Here is a 22,457-nt window from a genome sequence, read left to right on the forward strand (position 1 = left end):
CGGAGCTGAAGGGACAAGGAGGAGGGCATATAGAGACACAGACACAGACACAGGAAGAGAGACAGAAATGCAGACGCAGAGAGACACCCAGAGACAGAGAGAGAAAGAGACTCAGAGTTAGACAGGGAGTCGCAGGCAGAGACATTTAGAGCAAAGGAGAAGGAGAGTTTAGAGTAGGCGTGCGCAAACCCGCGCTCGCCCTCTCTCCAAAATTGTGGCTAAGACCGCCTGACGCCACCCGGGATGAGAAGATCAGCCAATGGAGGTGCGCAGAGGCCAGAGGGGCATTTTCCTCAACCAACGAGGACTCAGAAGATTCTCGAAGCCATGCCCACTTGCCCCTGGTTTTCGCCTGGGCTCCTAATCTGCATAGCTCCGCCCACAGAGATCTCTCTTCGGAAGTGAGGTCAGCTTGGCCTTTTGCCCATCGGGGCAAGCCCTGGTCAGTCTGCACACTGCCTTCGAAAACTCATTCCCCGGCTCCATGAGCATGTTCACACCTCGCGGTCCCCTTTTTCCACAGGCCGCAGAGCCTTTTGCCTGGCTGAATACTCCCTCTTTGGAGAAGCCCGCCTCTCGATTTAGCAGCCAGGTCCCATAGGCAGGCCAGGCTGCGCACGGCACTCCGATTGGAAGCGGCGACTGTCCGTCAAGCATTCCCTCTCTGCCCAGACTCTATTCCACTTCTCCCTCAACCCTGCTGGTGGATAAGGGAGGGTGAAGACGCCTCAGTTCTGGGGAGCACGTCTATTGGTCGGGCACGGGTACCTATCATGACGTAAGGAGTCGGCGTCTCCTGATTGGGCCTAAGGGAGGCAGTGCCGCCCTCCGTACTCCGGATTGGCTGAACCTGAGCCGCGCCCCCCTCACGCCGACAGTCTTCAGTACGAGAAGTGGGCCCGCCAGGCCTCCGTTAGCCGAGGGAGCCAGTGCTGCGGGAAGGAGTGCAGAGGGGTCTCACTGGGTTCCCAACCAGACCTACGTAGATCCGGGAGTGGCGCGCGCCATCTGAACGGTGAGGGAAAACCGGTGGGCGGCGGGAGGGAGGGGTCGGGCGCTGCGGGGAGGGAATCAAGCTCTGCAACCGGAAGTGTCTTCAGAGCGGCGTCGCACCCGGAAGTGTGGCAAGACAGCAGCTGCACCCGGAAGTGTCATGCTACTGCAGCTGCGGGAAGTAATGCTACCCGGCCAGTTGAGATACGGGGTTAAAACAGGTGTTTATGTATATTTATTTGCTGAGGCTCAGCAGAGCCTCCCTTTTCCAAACGTGTTGAAGGTTGCAAGTATTTGGTCATGTGTTTGAATGTCTCGTCCTGTTGAAACCCGAGGGGAAACGAGCCCTAGGAGTGTGCCCAAGGGGGCCAGGCTCAGTAAAGGCTTTAAAAAAGTTTCTTTCGCTGCCCGTCAATCTCAGTTCCTTTCCCCTACAGGGATGTGCAGATGGAGGCCGGTGGAGACGCTGCTGCCCCAGCCCCTGGGGACGCGGAGGACGTGGAGGACACGCAGTTCCCCAGTGAGGAGGCTGGAAACGGTGGAGATGTTCACGAGGGCTCGCCGGATCCCGAAGATGGGGGCCTGGAGGAAACAGGTATGCCTGCCCCCTCACTAGGGTCTTGAAGGGAATCCCTAGAGAGTGTCATTGTTGGAGGATGTCAGTAGGGGACCAATGAGGAGTCTTTGGGGACTCAGGAAGTAGCTTTAGCCATAGCAGCGTCAGTAGGAGGTCATTGTGAACTCATGGTTTAGTTCAAATCATTGAGGAATGAAGAGTAAATCAGTGGGTGTCAATGAATGTTCACTGGGGACTTGTGAGTTTAGATCTTTGAGGAATCAAAAAGGGGTCAGTTGGGGTCAGAGAGGGGCGTTAGGGATTTAGGATGTTTAGGTAAATCAATGGCCAAAAGAAAGTTAATGGGAGCAAAGGGGGATTATTTAGGGTGTTATTTAAATCATTGAGGTGGGAAAGGGGATCATTGGGGGCCAATGGGCACTCAGTGTTTACATCATTGAGGAGTTAATGGTGAGTTGTTGGAGAGAGTCTTTAAGAAACCAGATGTTAGTGGATATTATGGTGATCCTTGGTTGGGAGGCAGTGGATGTCAGTGAGATTATTAGAGAAGTCAAAGGACCAGTAGGAGGGTTTTTGAAGACCTGGGTGGATGTGTGAAGGTATTTGGTGGAGAATCAATGGGAATCATTGGGGAATCAGTGCTCATTGACCACTTTGAAATTAGTGGATGTTAATGGGGTCATTGGGAAGGATTAGTAGACATCACTGAGCATAAATAGTGGTGGGGGGATGGGGGAATCTTTGAGAACTTAGGAATTATTGGCAAGTAATGGCAGGTATTGGGAGGAGGTAATTGGGGACCAGTTAATTGAGGACGTGGGAAGTCAGTGAATGTGAATGAGAGAATGAGGGAATATGAGGTCATTGAGATTCTATGGGAAAACTGTTGACACATAGTTGCCAATGGATAATAATGGTTGTCTTTAGGAGATCAGTGGACATCAACTGGAATAAATGGGAGAGGTGTCAGGGGAATCAGTAGGGGGCAATGAAGTCATGGGTTTCATTGGTGACTGTTATTGATGGTTATGGGGAAGAACAATGTTGGTCATTATTAAAGTCCTGTGTGTTGGTATATAAAGTGGTGGTTATTGTAAGGAGGAGATGGCTATCATTGAGAACAAGAGGGGTCAGGGGAGTCAGTGGAGGTCACTGAAGTCCTGGGTGTTAGTGGAGATTAATAGTGGTCACTAGGGAGAAGGGAGAATACAATAAAGTTGAGGTCGCTGGAGGTCTTGGATATTAGTGAAGGTTAATGGTGGTCATGGTGGGGATGGAGTGGACATGGAGTAGAATAGATTGTGGGTCAGAGCAATCATTAAGTGTTGGAAAACCCAGGTATTAGTGATGTTAATGTGGAGTCATTGGAATATTAGTGAACAATAGTGGGAGTAAAGAGGGAATTGGGGGAGTCCTGAAGATCAGGGTGTTAGTGGATATTCATGGCAGTCACTGGGAGAATTAATGGTCATCACCAAGAATATAAATGGGTGACCAGGAGAGTCAATGGGGTTATTAGGGATCAGTGGACATCAATGAGAATAAATAAGGGATTAGGATAGGGGGAGCCATCAAAGACCCAAATATTGGTAGAGGTAATGATGGTCATTGAGGGGTGAGTAGATATCAGGAGAATAAATAAGAGGTCAGAGGTATTAATGTGGGCTCATTGAAGATGAATATATTAATAGTGGTCATTCAGAGGCAATGGGGTGCTTTGAAGAGTTGGGAATAGCAGTTATTGAAAGAATAATTGGCCTCTAGGGACATAGGGGGTTCAATAATGAGAATGAGAGATTAGATTATTGGGATTTTAGGGGAATCATGTGGACATCACTGAGGGGCAGAGGAGATACGCTGGAGGTCTATTTCGGTATCAGGGGTCATTGGAGATCTGGTAGGAATTTTGTGGGTCCCTGGGCACATGGAGTTAGTGGAAGTCCACAGGCAGATGACCCACCAGGGGTTCCCTTTCAGGACCTGAGACCAAGGAACAGCCACCTGACCTGCTGTCACCACTGCCACAGTTGGAGGCCCCATCATGCACCTGTGGGCTCTGGAGTCCTGCAGCCTCTGAGAATAGTCCCATGGGTGGCCCCGAGAGTGGCTCTGGGGGCCAGGGCGGGGACCCCAGTGACGAGGACTGGCGCAGCAAGCGGAAGCACGTGTTTGTGCTGAGCGAGGCAGGCAAGCCCATCTACTCGAGGTACGGTAGTGTGGAGGCACTGTCGACTACCATGGGTGTGATGACAGCCTTGGTGTCCTTCGTGCAGAGTGCAGGAGATGCCATCCGCGCCATCTATGCTGGTGAGCAAAGGAGCACGAGGCAGGATGGTATGGTGATTGGGAATATGTCTGGCTAGCTGTAGGTCTGTCTGTCTGTCTGTAGCCTGGGGGACTACCCAGCCAGCCATGGGTGAGTCAGTATGTGTGGATGGCTGGCTAGGTGTCTGGGTGTTGGGTGGTTCCATCTGTCTGGCCTGCTGGGTTCTGAATGATTAACTCACGGATTTAAGTGAACGACTGGATACTTACTTGTTGTTCTCAAAGTGTGACTTGAGTGCCTTTCTGGCTCTCTGTCAGTCCTTGCTCCATCTTCCCCCGCTTCATGCTGTGTGTCTAACCTGATTCCATGACCATCCCATCACATCTCTACAAATGTCCAAACTCCCCCAGCTTGTCCTTACCCTAGTCCAACTGTCCATCGAGTGACCATGTGAGCTCGGGCTAGAGGTTTGTGTGTTGGGGGGAAGGGTGGAAGAGCCCCACCTGACACCCTCTGGTCACTACTGACCCATTTCTACCCCCTGCCCCAACCCTTCCCTCTCCCAGAGGACCACAAGCTGGTGTTCCTACAGCAGGGCCCACTGCTGCTGGTGGCTGTGTCAAGGACTCCTCAGTCAGCATCCCAGCTGCGCGGGGAGCTGCTCGCTGTGCACGCACAGATCGTGAGCACGTTGACGCGCGCAAGCGTGGCCCGCATCTTCGCACGCAAGCAGAACTACGACCTCCGCCGCCTGCTGGCCGGCTCGGAGCGCACACTGGACCGGCTTTTGGACAGTATGGAGCGGGACCCAGGTGCCCTGCTGCTGGGCGCTGTGCGCTGTGTGCCCCTCGCTCGCCCGCTGCGGGAAGCACTGGGTGCACTCCTACGACGATGCACAGCACCTGGTCTGGCACTGTCAGTGCTGGCGGTTGGCGGTCGACTGGTGACAGCAGCCCAGGAGCGCACTGTGCTGGCCGAGTGCAGGCTGGACCCAGCTGACCTGCAGTTGCTGCTCGACTGGGTGGGTGCACCGGCCTTCGCAGCAGGAGAAGCGTGGGCACCTGTGTGCCTGCCCCGCTTCAACCCCGATGGTTTCTTCTATGCCTACGTGGCCCGCCTGGATGCCATGCCTGTGTGCCTGCTGCTGCTTGGCACCGACCCTGAGGCGTTCCATGACATGGCCACCTGCCGGCGCTTGGTTGAAGACGGCATGCACACCCTTGGTGCCATGCGTGCCCTCCGGGAGGCTGCCAGCTTCTCTAATGCCTCATCAGCCAGTGCCCCTGCCTACAGTGTGCAGGCAGTGGGGGCACCTGGACTCCGGCACTTCCTCTATAAGCCGCTGGACATCCCTGACCATCACCGCCAGCTGCCCCAGTTTACCAGGTGGGCAATAGTTACCCTATGAGCAACCGGCCAGGCAGGAAGGCTTATCTAAGTGGAAAGTTTAGCACTGCATAGACCTCACCTTGGAGAGAGAGCCAACTGTGCTCTAGAAAGATGGAATGGAATGGGTGTCTGTCTGATGTGGGAGGCTTGACCACCAATATCAAGGAATCCTTTATTCTAATGGAGAAGAGGGCCCCAGTATTCTAGGAATTCCCTAGTTTGATGGGGAAGCTGGGCCTCAAACCACCGAGACTCCTCCAGTCTAATGGGGGAGGCTCAGCTCCCTGACTTAATTGAACTCCCTTGACTGAGGGGAGATGGGCCTGCCGAGAAAGCCCTAGACTGACCTTGTCCCCTACCTCCCTCCATCACTGCAGCCCTGAGCTAGAGGCCCCGTACAGCAGAGAGGAGGAGCGGCAGCGCCTGTCAGACCTATACCACCGCCTGCACGCGCGCCTCCATAGCACCTCCCGGCCCCTGCGACTCATTTATCACGTGGCTGAGAAGGAGACGCTGCTGGCCTGGGTGAGTTGGGGAGGGCTCTGCAGGAGTTAATTCCCCACTTCAAGCCTCTTCTCCCTCCACTGTATCCCCTCTGGCTGTAACAGCCTCCATCAAGCACACCACGCCTTTGCTTCCAATGCTTGTCCCTGCCATTACACATGTGTCTTTGAAACCCATGAGGATTGATCACAGTGTCTACACCTCTCCATTAGCCCCATCTTTCTGTTTGTTCTTCCCCCATTAGCAAATAATACAGTGTCTTCAACTTTCCACAGGCTCCATTAACAACCATCACTGTGCCTGCCGAATTCCCATAAGCCCCGCCCATGTGTCTGCAGGCACCAGTTCAGTTTGGACTCTTAAGTCCCTGGCACTCCTTGAACACTACAGGCTTGGTCCCATGCTGTGCCTTCCACCTGGGGTATCCTTCCCTAGGGTCTCTTCCGGGCTCCTGTCATCACTTCCCATCAGTCTATTAAAGGTCAGCTATTCAGGGAGTTTGGTCAAGATGACCCCGTTGGAAACAGCACCTTCTCCCAGGCTCTGCCATTTAGCACACATTTATTAAATCATTCATTGCACGCCTCTGTGTATCAGGCATCGTTCTAGGCTGAGGATTTTATTTAAAATTTTTTTAACTTTACTTTTCAAGCAATGTTAGACCTACAAAGAAGTTGCAAAATAGTGCAAAGGATTACTATAAATAGGTTCTTCACCTAGTTTCTCTATATGTTAACATAACCACAGGAACTTACCAAAATCGGGAAATTAATATCAGTACAGTAACATCTAATCTACAGACTTCATTCAGATTTCACCAATTGTCCCACCAATGTCCTTTTACTGGTCCAGGATCACATGTTGGATTTATTTATTGTGTCTCCTTAGTCTCATTTATTCTGGAACAGTTGGTCTTTTTTGTCTTTTGTGACCTTGGCACTTTTAAAGAGTACCAGCCAGTTAGTTTGTAGAATGTTCCTCAACTTGGGTTTTTCTAGTATTTTATCATGACTAAATTGAGGTCATGCATTTTTGGCAAGAATATCACAGAAGTGATATGCCCTTCTCTGTATCATATCAGGAGGCCCACGATGTCAGTTTGCCCCACTGTTGACGCTGTTATCTGTGATCACTTAGTTAAGATGGTGTCTGCCCATTTTCTCCACCACAGAGTTAGTAATTTTCCCCTTCGTAACTAGTGAATGTCTTGTGGTGATTACATCAGTGTTCTGTCTTTCATTCACTAATTTTAATAAGCATTAATGATTTTTGCCTTCAGCCATTATTACTCTGGTGTTTACCAGACGGTGATTTTTCCAACTCCATCGTTCCTACCACATTTATTGGTTGCATTTCTTCTAAATGGAAGAACTTCTCTTCCTATTTGTTTGTAGAGTTTTAAATTTTATATCAGTATGGTCTCATGGATTTTTCTTTTATTCAGTGGGGTAAAAGCCTTTTCTGTCATTTACTTTTATGCTCAGATTGCCTCTGATTTAGCCTGTGGGAGCTGTGATTTCGTCAGGCTGGTCCCTGTGTCTTTTTGACACATCCTCATCACTGCTCGAACACTCCTTACTTTCTGGCACAAGACATTCCAAGCTCATCTTGTACTTTCTCTGTACTAGTCCTGAAATCAGCCATCTGTCCAAGGAGCCCTTGTACCTTTTAGTGGAGAATGGTGTTTCACAATCAAGATATGGTAGACCCAGGAGTTTAAATTGGGTGGGCAGGGGATGCCTCACTGAAGAGATGGCATCTAAGTAGGAGGGGAGGCAGTGGACCATGTGGGTATCTGGAGGAAGTGTACACCTGGCAGAGGGAAAGGACTGAGCAAACGCTGTGAAGTGGGATTGAGCCTGGTTGTATTTGAGGAGCAGCAAGGAGAAGCTAGAATAGCTGGAACAGAGGGAGCGAGGTGAAGAGCAGTGAGAGGTGGTGCAGAAAGGTGTGACCTGGTTAAGTCTCCCAAATTGGTGTGAGGATTAAAGTGAAATAATCCTCATATTTTGCCCAGGCTACAGCGGATGAAAACATAGGTATGTGGAGCTTAGAAGAGGACCTTGTATGCCACAATTGCTCAATAAATGTTAAGCACTCTTGTTGTTATGCCCAGTCTATAGATGAGCAAACTAAGGTCCAGAGAGAATACACACACACACATACAGCCAGCGTCACCCAATTGAAGCCACCAGATCTAGCTGATCCTTTGGCCCATCTGCAAACCCCAGGCCCACCCATGACACAATAATGTCAACTTACTTGCTTTAGCACAGTGGCCAGGCGGCACCAGGTGGAGCTGGTACCAGTGCATTGTCCAGACAGGAGATAGGCATGGGGCTAGGGTGAGGGGACACAATTGGGCATGGCCAGCTCCGGCCCAGCTGACTCTGTCTCCTCTCAAACCCACAGGTGACTTCCAAATTTGAGCTCTATACCTGCCTCAGCCCCCTGGTGACCAAGGCAGGTGCCATCTTGGTAGTGACCAAACTCCTGCGCTGGGTGAAGAAGGAAGAGGATCGGCTCTTTATTCGTTACCCACCCAAGTACTCCACACCCCCAGCAGCCCCAGCTGCCTCTGCGGACCAGGCTTCCCATAATGGCTTGTTCACTGGCCCTTGAGAGGTGGAGATCCCAGATTGGGAAGTGCTGGCAAGGACCACCTTTGGCTTTTACCTTCTGTCTCCACCCTGGAAATGGGGCATGGGTGGGGCGGCAGGGGCGTTAGTGGTGGTGTCTGTGGCTGGTCCCTGTCTCCCTGGACAAAGGGGCAAGATCTGAGGGTCTGCCCACAAATGAGAGATGGGTGGCAGCACGACTGCACACAGTGAGCAGGCTGCTTCCCCAGCCCCCTCATGCACCTCCACCTCTGGGGAAATCCTTAGGAAAACCTCTTCCCCTCTCTCTGCCTCACCTTCTCCACTTTGATGATGTTCAGACATCTGTCAGGGGCTGCCTCCTCCTATCCTGGGCACCACCCCTTCTGTACTGCATGGAGTCTGCCTCTGCGAGGGGATCTCAGCCCTGAGTGTCCAGAGCTGCCCAAGGTCTCTTTGGGTGGCCCACAGGGATTCTGGAACTGGGAGTACAGGGCCAGCCTGTGCTTGGAACCAGCCTGAGGATATTTTAAAGAAAAACTTTACATGAAAGGCTGGAAACCCGTCCCCACAGGGACATTTCTTTGCCCTTCATGCACTTCATCTGTACCCTGTCCAAAATGACCATCAACGCTGGCTGCTGCTAATATGAACGAAAATGTACCCTTCAGGGTCTCCCTGTCTATGTAAACCAGGACAAAGTCCCTGACTTCCCCCAGTGGCTTAAATCCAGAATTTCTACACAGGATGTGCACTTGGCTTCTAAGGCTCATTCTACTCATCCGTGAAATGGAGATAACTAACCTCGCATAGGCTGTTCAGTGTGTGAACAGAAAGGAACTCAAACTCTTGTGCACCACTACAGAGCACATGCACGTTTGTCCCAGCCTTGCACAACTTGCACAACACAGGCAACCTGGAGAGGGAGAGACCTCCCTACAGTTTTGTATGTGTGTGCACAACACTCTCCAACCGACTAAGACCCTAATTCTGCCCTCCTTTTCGCTCGTGGTGTACGCATGCGCGCTAACTGTTGCTCAGGGGCTTGGCGCGCTCTGTTTGCCTGGACCATGGCTCCTCACCCTGGTCTACTGATGGGTAAACGCGCACTGCACGCATGCGCGTTGCAGGGCCTTTCGCCCTCGCGTGGTGTTTGTTTTTTTTTTTTAACCCATCATGTTACAAGGCGTACCCGTGCAAGCTTCGCGTTGGAAAATGGCGGGCAAGCTGGAGCCTTTGAAAGTGGAGCCACTGGAAGTCGCGGAGGAGTCTGAGGAGACTGAAGGTAGCGAGGGCAGGCGGGCCTCTCTCCTGGGGCAGAAGGGAGGGAGCCTTCGTCCCATTACAGTAATGAAATATTTATAGCAGTACTAAAAAAAAAGGTAAAATTGTAAGCCTTTTATAAAAAAAGATACTGTTCAACAAAGTGGAGAAAAATAACATGAATATTCTCATCTAGATTAACTCTTGTCAGCTTTATTGGATATATGGGGTAAGTATTTTAAAGTAAACAATAGACTCAGTACTTCAATTTGCATCTCAACGGAGAAAAGAGGTGGATGTGCTCGTAAAAATCACCGTGCTGCTGCCACATCTAAGAAAGTGAACAGTGATTGCCCAATATCATCATTTCACACCTGGCCCATACCACACTGTGCATGGACTCTTCGGTTTTACTGAGAACGGCCGCTTCCACAGACAGGTTCTTTTCTCCAGGGCATTTTGTGGATAATAGTCCCCCAACCCCTAGTGAGAGGGGAAAAAATAAAATCATCCTGGAGACAATTGGAAACTGCAGTCTAGTCAAAAGAAGAAAACCTTCCAAGACAATGAGCCACTACTATGCCACTAGCATTTTTTAATTAGAAATTTTCAAAATGTACCAAAGTACAGAAAACGGAATGATGAACGTCCATCTCCCCATCACTGTTTCAACAGTTGTTGACTTTCTGCCCTCCTTTCATCAATCTCTAACCCCTCTTCCTACAGACTCTTTCAACTGCTATATTAATAAACGCGTTGGATGGCATTTTCCCAGACCTATCTATGCAGACATCAACAATAATAATGACTTGCTTGTTTATTGTCTGTCCTAGGATGTGAGCTCCATGAGAACCATTTACTGCTGTTTCCCCAACTCCTAAAACAATGCCTGCTTGGCACATAGTGGGTGCTCCATGATTTTTTTTTTTATTGTGTGAATAATGAAATAACTTAAAACCAAGAGCTCTCTTAGATTAGGACCACACATTGAATGCCAGCTTTCAACAAAGGACAGACAAAAATAAGATAGATGCAAATAGATCTCATTTATTAAGCACTTACTATAGCTGACACTGTGCTAAAAAACTATGTTAATATCAATCTTTCAAATTCATCAAAAGTGAAGTTATTAATTTCACCAGCAATGGAGAAAATATAAAAGCATGTCAAGTTACCATTTCCGGCCCATCAAAATTGGCTTTATAAAGGGAGAAATAATATCTAATATTGATTACTCTGTGGGCAAAAAGGCCGTCTCTTGCTTCACTGGGAGAACTGACCAGTAAAGGCTTTGCTGGAGGCAGAATATGTTTAGCATCTCAAATGCTACTCCATGTCTTCAGTCACCGTGCTTGGTAATAGGAGGACTACACAGACCTGTGGACCAGGAAGGGTCATTGGAGTGTTGTTGATGGAAGGAAAACACGAGGAGCAATCACAGAAATAGCTGCATTGAGGTATAGCCATGCCTTTTGTGGAATGCCCACGTGGTGGGCTTTTTTTTTAAGTGGCAGGAAAAAATAGTTAAATTCTAACTTAATTTAAAATGATGAAAAATTAATTTTTAAAAGGATAAGATCATGATTTATTGACATAGAATGAGCTCCAAAAGAGATCCTATTTTTATGAGAGAAAAGCAAGTTGGGATTAAAAAAAAAAAAAGAGGGGGCACTGTCAACTCTAGCCCTGTGTATGTAGCACAGAAAAATGGAGGCTAAAGACCTACCAGATGACCCAAACAAGGGACTTGGATTTGGCGGGCTGCACACAGGTTGAGGCGTTTTTGTGACTTTTGTTTTTTGGGAAAATGTAAGTAGTTCTATATAATTTTAAAATGGAAAAATTTGAATGGCATTTGAGGATGATATATTAATAAATATTAACATCCCAGTTTTGATGATTATATTGTGGTTACCTGGTAGAGTCCCTTTGTATATTGGAAATATACAGTGGACTGCTAAGGAATAATGATGCGTGCAATTTATGGGACAGAAACGCTCCCAAATGGGAAATCTGATACAAGAGCAAATAGGAGCATTGTGGTCTATTTCTACAACCTTTGTGTACGTCTGAAATTATTTCAAAATAAAATGTTCAAAAAGGGGGCTTATGCTCTACAGGCTGTTTTGTTTTGTAATGTGGATTTTTGGAGAATTTTATCAGATGTTAGATTGATTATTGAAAAGATTTACCGATCACCCATGATCTTACCCCTTGACTAGGACTAGGAATGCAGTGGGGAGGAAAAACACAAATAGATCTTTAGCAGAAATGGTTGCAAAAGCTGGCTGAAATGACATATGGGGACAATCAAGGGAGACCATGGATGTTCTGCGTAATGGATGATAGTAATGATCTAAGATTAGTTATGATTGTTAATCTTACATTACCGTATATCCATTCAGTGGCCCACTATGCAGCCACTAAAAAGAATAAAAATATCACCAGTATACATTGTCGGATTATACATATAATTTTAAAGGTAACACAGGCTCATGTTAAAAATAGAATTATATATGGTGAAAAGTGATTGAATCGGGATGCAAATAAGGTCTATTCATTACCGTCAATTGATGTATGTCTCATGTCTCTTTTATTCTATAGTTTCCCCTCTCCCTCTTTTTCTTCTTTGCAACTTATTTGTTGAAGACACAAGATTGTCCTGTGGAGTTTCCCAGAGTCTGGATGATGCTGATCGCATTCCCATGATGTCATTTAACATATTTCTCTGCCCCTTATATTTCCCCTGAATCGGTATTTAGACATAGAAACCTAATAAGATTCTTTTTGTTGTTGGCAAGGGTCCTTCATAGGTGATATTATGTTCTTCCATCAGGGGCTATGGTATCTGGTTCTCTGTTTTTGATATTAGCAGTCGTTAATAACTGTTTCCTGGATCCATGAGTTCTTTAAGAATTTGCAAATCATGGTCTATAATGATTTTAAAGAAATTCACATGAAATCTTTCGGCCCTGTTGCATTGGTTAGAACTTGATGCTGATTTTGAATAGCAGCAGCAGCAGTAAAAGTGCACCCCCTTCTGTCATCCCTGAGTTTCATTAAGGGGATGTCTGTGGTGTCCTTTGACCTCTCGGGGAGAAGCTGACCCTGAGCTGATTTATCCAGCACACACCACAAACTGCAGGCACAGGGACAGGGTCCTGCAGGGTCCCCACTCTGGCTGGAAACCTGCCCCTCAGCCTCTCCTCCGTTCCAGCCCAGAGGGGTCTGCAGAACCCACTGGGACTTTCTTTCTCCTTTTCCAGATAGGCTTGGACCTTTCCCCAGTCCCTGTGACTCTCCCGGGATCCTGTAATTCTTGTTTTCATCTCCACAGGGCAGACCAGGTCTTCGAAGAAGACTGAAGACTTGCTGGCAATGGTGAAAAAGCTGCAGAAAGGTCACGTGTCTCCTTGTGTCTGAGGCTTGGTCTGGGGTTTGGAGTCAGGCATGTGGTGCAAACTCAGCCCCTCAACTCACACCCTTGGGAAGTGATCCCACCACACTTTCTCCCTCTTAGACAATTTAATTCTTTGAACCAAAAATGCAGGTTCAAAATTCAAGTATAAGAGGAAGGAAAACTCTACCCTCTTACACACACACACACACACACACACACACACACTAGCCATCCATTTCCCTGACCAACAGGCTAGCAGCAACTATTTTTAAATTCTTAGGTATTTTTCCAGAGATTTATTTTTAAATACACTCGTGGGTGTATATTCTTTGTCTGCCCTTTGTATATGCAAATGGAAAATGGCAATGCAAATGGCTTTGCACCTTGCTTGGCTTGTTGAGAGGGCCTGTGAGCAGCCTACGTCAGGGCTACAGCACACTGCTGGTTGGGTTTGAGGTCAGACCCCACCCCCAGCCCCTTCCCAGGTTAAATTTTACCATCCATTTATCAGTTCCAAATAAAAGGAAACACCTGCTTCCCCCTACCCTGTGGCCACCTGCAGAAGTGCCTGGGGGCTGCTGCCTGGGCTAAAATTAGGTAGAGAAATTGCCAGACTTGAAATGCAGAGTGACTCTGACCATCTCCAGTAAAGCAAAGACCCCCCGGGATCTGTTGCAGCACCCACTCTCCCAGATGTCACAGGAACTCGAGTTGGTGGCCTCGGAAAACCAAGGGCTTGAACGTATCAGCTCAAGAGTGTCTGGGGTTGGTAGTGAGACCCAGCAAGGGTAGGGAAGCTTCTTGCCCCAACTCCATGCTGCTGACCTTGAGGCCAGCGAGGGCTGAGGAGGAGAGCTTCTTCAGACGGAGCCCTGAACTTGAGGCTGTGAGATGTTAGAGAAGCCTTCTAAAGAGACAGCAATCTCCCTGTCACTGGAGAACTTGAAAGCTGTCACCCACAAAATGGAAGCAGAATTTGCCCCATCTCTCAAATGTGGCCAATACCAGATTCCAGCTGGGCAGAAGTGACAACCCACCCTGCCAGGCTTCTAACAAGGTGGGGCAGGCGGGAGGTCTTCATTGGCTCCCCTACACTCAGATTTATATCTGGCAGCTTCCATCATGTCCCAGGAGGCCCTGTGTGACCTGCCACCACCACATCCCCCCCTTGCCTCCTGCTTCTCTCCGCTTGCTCACAAACTCACAGCCACCACACCGGCCCCTCAGCCATTACTTTGGGCGTGTGCCTTGCTCACTCCCACTGCAGGAGCTTTGACTTGTCCCTCCAGCTGGCATGGTTCCCCTCCACTCTCCCCACCCCCACAGAACTGCAGGGCTGCCTTCCCCCACTTCCTCCGGCCCTTTCCACGTCTCAAGAAGCACTCTTCAACCCCTTCACAGTCATTACTGCTACCTGCATGCATATCGTACATCTTTGTTCAATGTCCAACTCTCCCACTTGGAATGCAAGCCCGGAAAGGGCCCAGCACACAGCAGGCACTCAATAAATGCATATTGATTGGTAGCAGCAGAGGCACAGTGCCAACACCCACACCCTCCATCTGCCTTGGACAACCAGGCATCTGTCTTCTCTGGCTCAATCTTTCTTTCTTTCTGCAGAGGGAAGTCTGGAGCCACAGATCGAAGACCTGATTAACCGGATTAACGAGCTTCAGCAAGGTAAACTCCGGGACCTTGGCTGGCCAGCTGGCCAGGAAGGACCTGGACTCTGAATGCCTCGGCTTCCTCATCTATAAAACCCAGGCCCCTCCAGGTTGTTTGAAGATGGGTGTGCAATGTCATGGTCTGCGAGAGAATAGCAAGCCTAGAGGCTGTGCTCATACACTGTCTTCTTCCCTTCTTTGGCCCAGCAAAGAAGAAGTCCAGTGAGGAACTGGGGGAAGCCCAAGCTCTCTGGGAGGCCCTGCACAGGGAATTGGACTCCTGTAAGTGAGACCAAAAGAGGGACCCAGAGATCCCATGACCATTGCTGATATTCCTGTGCATGCCTCGGGGTCTTTGCATGGGCTGTTCCCTCCACCTACAGTGCTCTTACCCTGCAGAAGCCAGATTGCCTCTTGCTATCTCAAGTCATCTTTCAGCTGTCAGCTCAAGCTTCCGCCTAACAGGTCTAACTTGCTGGTCCCACCTCAAAATGGATATGACCTTCTCTCTGTCACTCTCCCTCCAGGGCTTGATTTGTTTCTTTACAGCCTTTATTTCCACTTGACATGGTGTATTTATTTATTTCTAGTCATTTCTCCCACCAGTATAAAGCTTGTGCATTCTGCAGAGTCTTCACTCCTTTAGCATTTGCAGGGAATGTGGGCACCGAGGGGGAGAAGCTGGATCAGGATGGTCCCCAGTAGGAGATGGGTGTAGGGTGGCAAGAAGATACCTCCCCTCCGCTGGGGCTGTACCATCCCTCCTGTGTGACAGTGGGCATGCCCTTGGCATGAGGTTGCATTGGGGGCACAGAATGTGCCCTGGAGGCTCAAAGTGTCACTCTGTTTTCCAGTGAATGGAGAGAAAGTGCACCTGGAGGAGGTCTTGAGCAAAAAGCAAGGTATTTACCAGCTGTTCTGTCTTCATTATTCTACCCCATCCCTCCACAAAAGCCCACAGTCCCCAGAACAGCCAGAGGAATCCCGTGGAAACCTGAGTCCGGGTGCTTCCCCCTCAGCTCGGATCTCTCCCCTGGCTGCCACCTCACTTGGAGTTAACACTAAAGTCCTTTCAGGGCCCTCCAATGCCCGATGTGATGTGGGGCCCATTACCTCCACCCAACCCTGACTCCCCAAGAACTCTCACAGGGCACCCTTGGTTCCTCTCCCCACAGAGGCACTGAGGATCCTCCAGCTGCACTGCCAAAGCAAGGAAAGTGAAGCTCAGAGGTAGGACGTCCTGCCCAGCTCGTCCCCACTTTATTTCCCAGCCTGAAGGAGGAGGGAGCAAGAGCTAGGGAAAATAAATCTTGGACACACACTCCCCATTTTCCCTTTCTATAAAATGGAGTAACTACACAAGAGAATTCTCTGCTCATCTCTCATATTAGGTGCTGGTGTTAAGATTAACTGACTCGTTTAATAATTCATTGCTAGTTTCTTTATCAAATTTCATCCACTGGTATTATTCTAAGTCTTCCCCTATTGATTATCCAGCTCTTTTGCCATCCATTCATGTGTTTATCTGTCCACTCATTTAGTCATCCATTTACCCACCCATCCATTTATCCACCTATCCACCCACTCACCCACCTGTCCATTCATACATACATCTATTCTACTCTCCAGCCCTTCAGCCAGCCAGCCAGCCAGACATTCTCTCTCCAGCCTTCCATCTAATCATCGTCCGTGTAATCATTCATTCATCCTCTCTCGGTCTTTCCACTCATCTGTCCATCTGTCTGTTAATTTCTTCACCCAGCCAGCCATCCAGATGTCTTTCCTTCCTTCCAGCAGTGCTTCCTCTATTTCTCTATCCAGCCATCTCTCCACTCATCATTTCTCTGGCTAGCAATCGTCTCTCCAGCCAGCCGCTCACCCATCCAATTAACTGTCCATCCAACCATCTATCCATCCATCTCTCCATCCTTTGAACCTTTACTTAACACATTCCTGTGGCCAGAAGTCTCATACTCGAGTACACCATGATTTTAATTGTGTGGGAAAATCTGATGATGGATAGTTTAAGTGTGTGTATGTTTAACCACACCACACACACATGTCTGATAAGCGTTTTATGTTCATTTCTCAACCTAATCCTGACAATGACAATTATAGGAGTTAAGGGCTAATGTCACCCTCCCATCACCACCACCATTTTACATATGAGGAAACTGAGACCCAGAGGATTTGAGCAACTTGTCCAGGGTCACAGTGGAATAGCAGATCCAGGCTTTAAGCCAGGACTTTAGAAATCTGTGAAACTAAACCACTGCCCCCCTCACAAAGTTTTCTTGGGAAGGCATGGTATGATGGGGAACGGGATGGACAGGGTGATGGTCTCAATAGAGGCCCATCAGGTTTCACATTCAATCTACAGAGGAAAGGAGAATGACGAAGGCTATGAATGGACTCCTCTCCTGCAGGAGGGAGCGGGGATCATTCAGAGAACATGGCTGAGGGTCATCTTTCCCTTCCCAGGAAGCACACGTTGCAGGATTGCACGGATCAAATTTCTATCCATAGCTCTCATATGGCAGAAAGCCAGAAACAGAGGAAGCCGGGGTAACTGCTAGGGTAACCCCGGGTCTAGGGCCTCGTGTGGCCCTGGGTGGGGAGTGGGAATGGGGCTTGCATCAGGGAGCGTTTGTTGGCAGAGGAGCTACTAGAACCAAGGCTTGGAGGATAAAGCCCATAAAGAGGCACCTAGCAGAGGGAGCCCCAGCAAAGACCTGAAGGCCTGTGCATGAGGAACCCCAGCCCGGGCCAGGCTGGGTGTCGGTCGGAGCACGTGTTCTCTCTTTCCGCCCCGAGGTTGCATGTGGAAGAACAGCTGGAAGATCTGATGGGTCAGCACAAGGACCTCTGGGAGTTCCACGTGAGTCATCCTCATCACCTCCAACCAAAGCCCCTCCTCTCCCGGCCTCAGTGTCTCCGCTGACGGGCCGAGGGTCCACCTACTGCTCAGGCCCAACTCCGTGGGATAGTCCCCTTGACTCCTTTCTTCCTCTCAGCTACCCACTGAATCCTTCAGCTTTTACCTTAAATGTGGCTACCTCTCACCATCACCCCCCTAGATCCTGCATCTATTGTCCAGACTCTTGCAGTAGCCATTGCTGATCCTGCTTTCCTCCTGCTCACGCTGAGAGTGCTCACCTTGCAGTGGCAAGCGGGAACCCTGAAAAAGCAGTGGTCAGGGCATTCCTTCATTCAACTAATGTCACTGGCTGCATCTGGCAGCATTTCAGGCAGGAGGAGGTAGTGGGAACCAAAGGGGCAAATCCATGCCATCTCCAGGCTGGCCGGGCCAGGGGCGGCGGGGGGGGCAGGGGGGGGGCGGGGGTGGTGAGGCATAGCCAGATTCTAGACAATAAGTAGATAGATCATGTAATGTCAATGGGGAAGGACTCTCTGAACAGGTGACATCTGAAGGCAGACACGAAGAAAGTGAGGGAGGAAGCCATGCAGGGATCTGGGTGTAAATGTTCCTGGCAGAAGGAAAGGCCAGTGCAAAGGCCCTGAGGCAGAACTGAGCCTGAAGCATTTGAGGAAGAGTAAAAGTGGGGGAAAGGATGAGGAAAGTGGGAAGAGATGAGGTCTGAGAGTTACAAGGGGACATGGGGAGCGATTGGCGAGAAATGCATCTCCATCAGCATCCAGCCACAGCAGACACTGCACATTGAGTTAATAAATAGTTGAATGAATGAATGAATGAGTGAATGACCTAATTCAGATAAGGACTTTCTGAGAGGCGCGCAGGAGGAGGGGGCCAGGAGGACAGACTGACGGACAGGGCTCCTCTCTTTCCTCGCAGATGCTGGAGCAGCGCCTGACCTGGGAGATCCGTGCCTTGCAGAGCAGCAAGGAGCAGCTGCTCACTGAAGGTGGGACTCCAGCGTTGGGCCGGGGGCGAGGGGGCGGGGCCTGGCCTGCCGGAGTTCCTGGCCCCGCCCATGACGCCCGGCCTCCCGCAGAGAGACTGGCGCAGGCCAAGCTGGAGCAGGTGGCACGGCTGCTGCGCTCGCCTCCTGGGGTCCAGGGCACCCCGGCAATGCACGACGGGTGAGAGGGGAAGGGAGGCCTGGGGAGAGGGAAGGAGCTGGGAGGAGCGAGTGGGCCGACGTGCCCCCAGCACCGCCCCCAGAGCCCCCCCCCCAGGACTGCTGGCTCGGGGGCCAGTGGGCTCTCTCCTGCCCCGGCTTCCCTGGCGTCCTCCGGCCTCCGTCTGTGTGTCAGTGGCTTTCTCCCGGTCCCCGCCACACTTGCTCTCTGCTTCCTCCTCTCTCCTGTGCCCCTTCCTCGCAGGCTGCAGGCGGAGCTGGAGAAAGTCGGGGGGCACGTCCCCGCCCAAACCAACGGCACCGCAGAGGGCGGGGCCGGCCACGGAGAGGTGGAGCCCTGGGGTGGAGGCGAGGCGCTGGGGTGTCCCTGGAGGCCCTCTGAGAGGGATGCGTGGGGAGCTTGGCGCCCGGGGGGCAGTGGGAAGGGGACAGGGGCCGGGCAGCCACCAGGGCGCTCCGGATCCCCGCCCCGCAGCCTGACTCCTGACTTCCGCAGGCTGGCCCCCAGCACCCCCGCGCCCGCCACGAGGACGACCTGGAGAGGCCGGGGAGCTGGCCCTGACGCCCCCTCTAGGCCAGAAGGACCTCCCCTCCTCCCGCGCGTCCCCACCTTCCTTCAAGGCCTGCCAAGAAATAAAGGCGATGATCGCGGACCGTCCTCCACCTCCGGGGCTGAGTCTGTGCTCCAGGAGTGGTTGGGGGTGGGGGGCCGTCCCTAGCTCCTTGGGGAGGACAGGGGTTTGGGGGGAGAAGGAGGGGACTCGGGAGGTGGGAGGGGTCCCGGGCACCCTCAGTCTCCTGGCCAGCTCCCGCAGAAGCTCAATAGATGTTCCTGAGCCGCTCAGTGAATGAGCAGGGTTTGAGGAGGTCACTATGTCTCTACGGCCTCATCTCAGGTTCCGGTACCGTCTGTTTTACCCGCAACAGCCGGGGAGAACATGTTAAAAACTTACGCGAGGTCCTGACGGTCTCCTGGGGTTCAGAGTCAAATCCCAGCCTCCCAGAGTCCCTGCATTCCCCCAGACTCCTGCTGACGCCCTGGACCCCTGGGCCCTGCCCGCCTGCCTGGGCTCCCCTCGCACGTTCGGTTCTGGTCGCACAGCTGCGTTCCCATCCTTTTCTAAGCACCGTGGCATCCCAGGGCCTTTGCCCTACTGTGTTCTTAGGTGGGGTGCCCTTCTTCCCGTCTCCTCAGACCGCAAGTCTGTGAAGAGTGGCAGCTGCTCCAGGGGCTGGCCGGCGGAGGGGGGAGGGGGTACGGGGGGGTGCGGGGGGGCGGGGTCCAGTTCCAGGTGCCTCAGCTTACCAAGCATGTATGGATGAAACAAGGCCCCGGGTTGTAACTAGCGTGGTCAGGGAAGGTCTCACTGAGGAAGTGAGTGGTGCCTGAGCAGGGAGGTGAGGGGGCAGGTGAGGCAGCGAGCACTATGGGTGTCTGGGGAAGGTGCACCTGGCAGAGGGAGTGGGCGCTCACAGGCTGTGAGGTGGGACTGAGCTTCCTTGTGTTGGAGGAGCTTCTGGAGGGGGCCAGTGTGGTGGAGCAGAGTGAGGTGAAGAGGGCAGGGAGATAAGAGCGGAGAATTGCTGGGGACCCAGTCCACTTGGGCCCTGTCTGTCTAGTCTGTGCAGTATTCCAGGAACAGGACCTGGCACGCAGCAAACCCTCAGTAAATGTCCGTTATCACTTATCATGATGAGGATTCATTTTTATTCCCAGTCCATCGGTGAGGGAAACTGAGGTGTGTGAGGCACTTAACAGGGGCTTGTAATCTAAGTGTTTAATAAATGGTTCATTTAATTTATTATTATTGTTGTTATTCCCAGACTACAGATGAGGAAGACCAAGTTGTGTGTATGTCTTGGAACAGACATATGCATGCAGTAAATGCTCAGTGAATGGTACCTATCATTCACTCTTCTCAATACTAGTCTTTTTATTCCCAATCTAGAGATAAGGAAAGTTGAGGCAGTGAATGTGTACAGTAAGCCCACAATAAATGTTGAGTCTCAGGCCATTCTTGCTATTATCATTCCAAGTCCACAGATGAGGCCTAGGGAGCTTTAGTGCCTGTACCACAGCTCTCACCAGGCCCAGCTGACCACGGGCCTGGCTTCCGATTCCCTGTCCCACTGCCACTGCCCGCCTGCTTCAGGCCAGCCCCCAGGGATCTTTATGGAACCTTAGTGTCTTCTTCATCATCCTCTCTGTGTCACACAAATGGGGACAGCCTGGATATTCTGCTGACTTACCATTTTCCTCCTAGGATTCAAATCTTGGCTTTCCTGCTCACTGGCTGAGTGACCTCAGCAAATTGCTTAATGTCTCCAGAACCCAACTGCCAAATTTGCAAGATGGTGATACCAACCGCGCAAAACATATAAGCCTAGCCAACTCCTCACTCCTCACAGAAACCTCCCTGAACCCCTCGATAAGCTACACTGCCCCTCATGTGGGTACAGTGTGGTGCGAGGAGGTGTCTGGAGCCCGGGATTGTCTCTCCCAGACTGACCCCACCCACTCTGTCTCCCTGGGTTCTAGTAAAAGGCCTGAAAACACACTAAAAATAGCGCCCCTTTCCATGACCGCCCGTGTATTTTTGGACGTGTGTGAAATGCCACTGAAATTTCTTGGATCTGAAGGCTGAGGATGATTGTTGTTTCCCTGTGCTGATAGGTTTTATTCTTAACTATTTTCCTTCTCCCATCTAAAATAAATACTGCTTTATTCCATATTCCTGAAGTTCCCCAAAGGCTTACACTTTGGCTGGTTCTTCTTTGCTCCCACACGTCTCCTTGTGTCATCTGCTTTTTAGGTAAGAGCAGTTGTCAAATATATTCCCCAGAAAGGAAAGGATCGAATTGTGTTCTAGTCAGGGAACTTTTTTTAGGCTTTTCGTCTTTATTATGTTGGGATTGTGGGTTTGGAAGGGGAGAGAAAAAGGACAGGAGAATGGTATTGGGGAATGTTGAACAGCAATGTGAGAACTGCACTTTTAAAACACTGGGTCATCGGTAAGAGCTGTGCCATCCAATATGACAGTAACGGCCACATGCGGCTACTGAGCACTTTCAGGTGGCTCGTCCAAATTGAGACGTGCCCGAAGTGCAATATACACACTGGATCTCAAAGTCTTGGAACAAGAAAAAACATTTAAATATATCATTAATGATTTTTATGTTGATTACATGTTCAAATGATAATATTTTGTGAATAGTTATATTTATAATGCTTAATATATTGAATTAAATAAAATATTAAAGTTAATTTCACCCTTTTTTGCCTTAATTTTTCAAATGTGGCTAATAGAAAATTTAAAATTACATACGTGGCTCAACATTTTATTTCTGTCAGACAGCACTATTTTATTAGAGAGTGTGGGAGGGGGTGGGGCCATGCCATCTGCTATGCTCCCGGCCCCTTTATAGCCACTATCTGCAGGCCTTGTGGTTCCTGATCCACCCAATGTCCTGATCTAGCTTGATCCCTTTGGTGCCACAAGGGCAGCACTGAAGAGCGGAGCAGTAGTTTTTCAAATGGGTGCTGACTCTGAGATGAATGGACATGTACACAGGGCACACACACAAGTCTCTGCGCCCTGCTCCCTTCTCTGTGTACGTATCTCAATTTGTGGATGAAGAGATCACATAGTCTTGCATTTCAGAAAATGTTTTATGGATCTGAAGGACATTGCTGGGAAATTCTTGGTATAACCAGATTTCTTCACTAGCTCAGGCAAAAGTGC

The 22,457-nt window shown here is 50.2% G+C and overlaps 2 protein-coding genes across 10 annotated transcripts in view; both read left to right on the plus strand.

The window, feature by feature from the left end:
- The first annotated feature begins 817 nt into the window (after positions 1 to 817).
- MON1B (MON1 homolog B, secretory trafficking associated) lies at positions 818 to 11,694 on the plus strand. 2 transcript variants are annotated; one of them, XM_023637355.2, is made up of 6 exons: positions 818 to 1,015; positions 1,431 to 1,588; positions 3,548 to 3,877; positions 4,403 to 5,222; positions 5,603 to 5,750; positions 8,142 to 11,694. In XM_023637355.2, exons 2-6 carry the CDS (start codon positions 1,441 to 1,443, stop codon positions 8,349 to 8,351), a joined length of 1,656 nt encoding a protein of 551 aa, XP_023493123.1. In that variant the 5' UTR covers positions 818 to 1,015; positions 1,431 to 1,440; the 3' UTR covers positions 8,352 to 11,694. The 2 variants fall into 2 exon arrangements, with proteins under 2 accessions (XP_023493123.1, XP_070119232.1); XM_070263131.1 differs by having other exon boundaries at positions 1,007 to 1,214.
- The window catches only part of SYCE1L (synaptonemal complex central element protein 1 like), a 120,407-nt gene continuing 107,428 nt past the window's right edge, over positions 9,479 to 22,457 (plus strand). The window contains exons 1-12 of one of the 8 annotated variants that reach the window (XM_003364604.5): positions 9,479 to 9,611; positions 12,927 to 12,989; positions 14,610 to 14,669; positions 14,861 to 14,935; positions 15,508 to 15,555; positions 15,829 to 15,883; positions 17,135 to 17,218; positions 17,468 to 17,531; positions 18,468 to 18,537; positions 18,628 to 18,715; positions 18,959 to 19,043; positions 19,211 to 19,372. In XM_003364604.5, the coding sequence (XP_003364652.3) occupies positions 9,503 to 9,611; positions 12,927 to 12,989; positions 14,610 to 14,669; positions 14,861 to 14,935; positions 15,508 to 15,555; positions 15,829 to 15,883; positions 17,135 to 17,218; positions 17,468 to 17,531; positions 18,468 to 18,537; positions 18,628 to 18,715; positions 18,959 to 19,043; positions 19,211 to 19,276 (867 nt within the window). In that variant the 5' untranslated portion in view covers positions 9,479 to 9,502 and the 3' untranslated portion in view covers positions 19,277 to 19,372. Of the gene's footprint in view, positions 9,612 to 12,926; positions 12,990 to 14,609; positions 14,670 to 14,860; positions 14,936 to 15,507; positions 15,556 to 15,828; positions 15,884 to 17,134; positions 17,219 to 17,467; positions 17,532 to 18,467; positions 18,538 to 18,627; positions 18,716 to 18,958; positions 19,044 to 19,210; positions 19,453 to 22,457 lie in introns of those variants that run through there. The other 7 variants (XM_014738403.3, XM_023637358.2, XR_011437408.1 and 4 more) reach the window with 7 other exon arrangements.

Source organism: Equus caballus, chromosome 3 (assembly GCF_041296265.1).
Source record: "Equus caballus isolate H_3958 breed thoroughbred chromosome 3, TB-T2T, whole genome shotgun sequence".
Taxonomy (NCBI): Eukaryota; Metazoa; Chordata; class Mammalia; order Perissodactyla; family Equidae; genus Equus; species Equus caballus.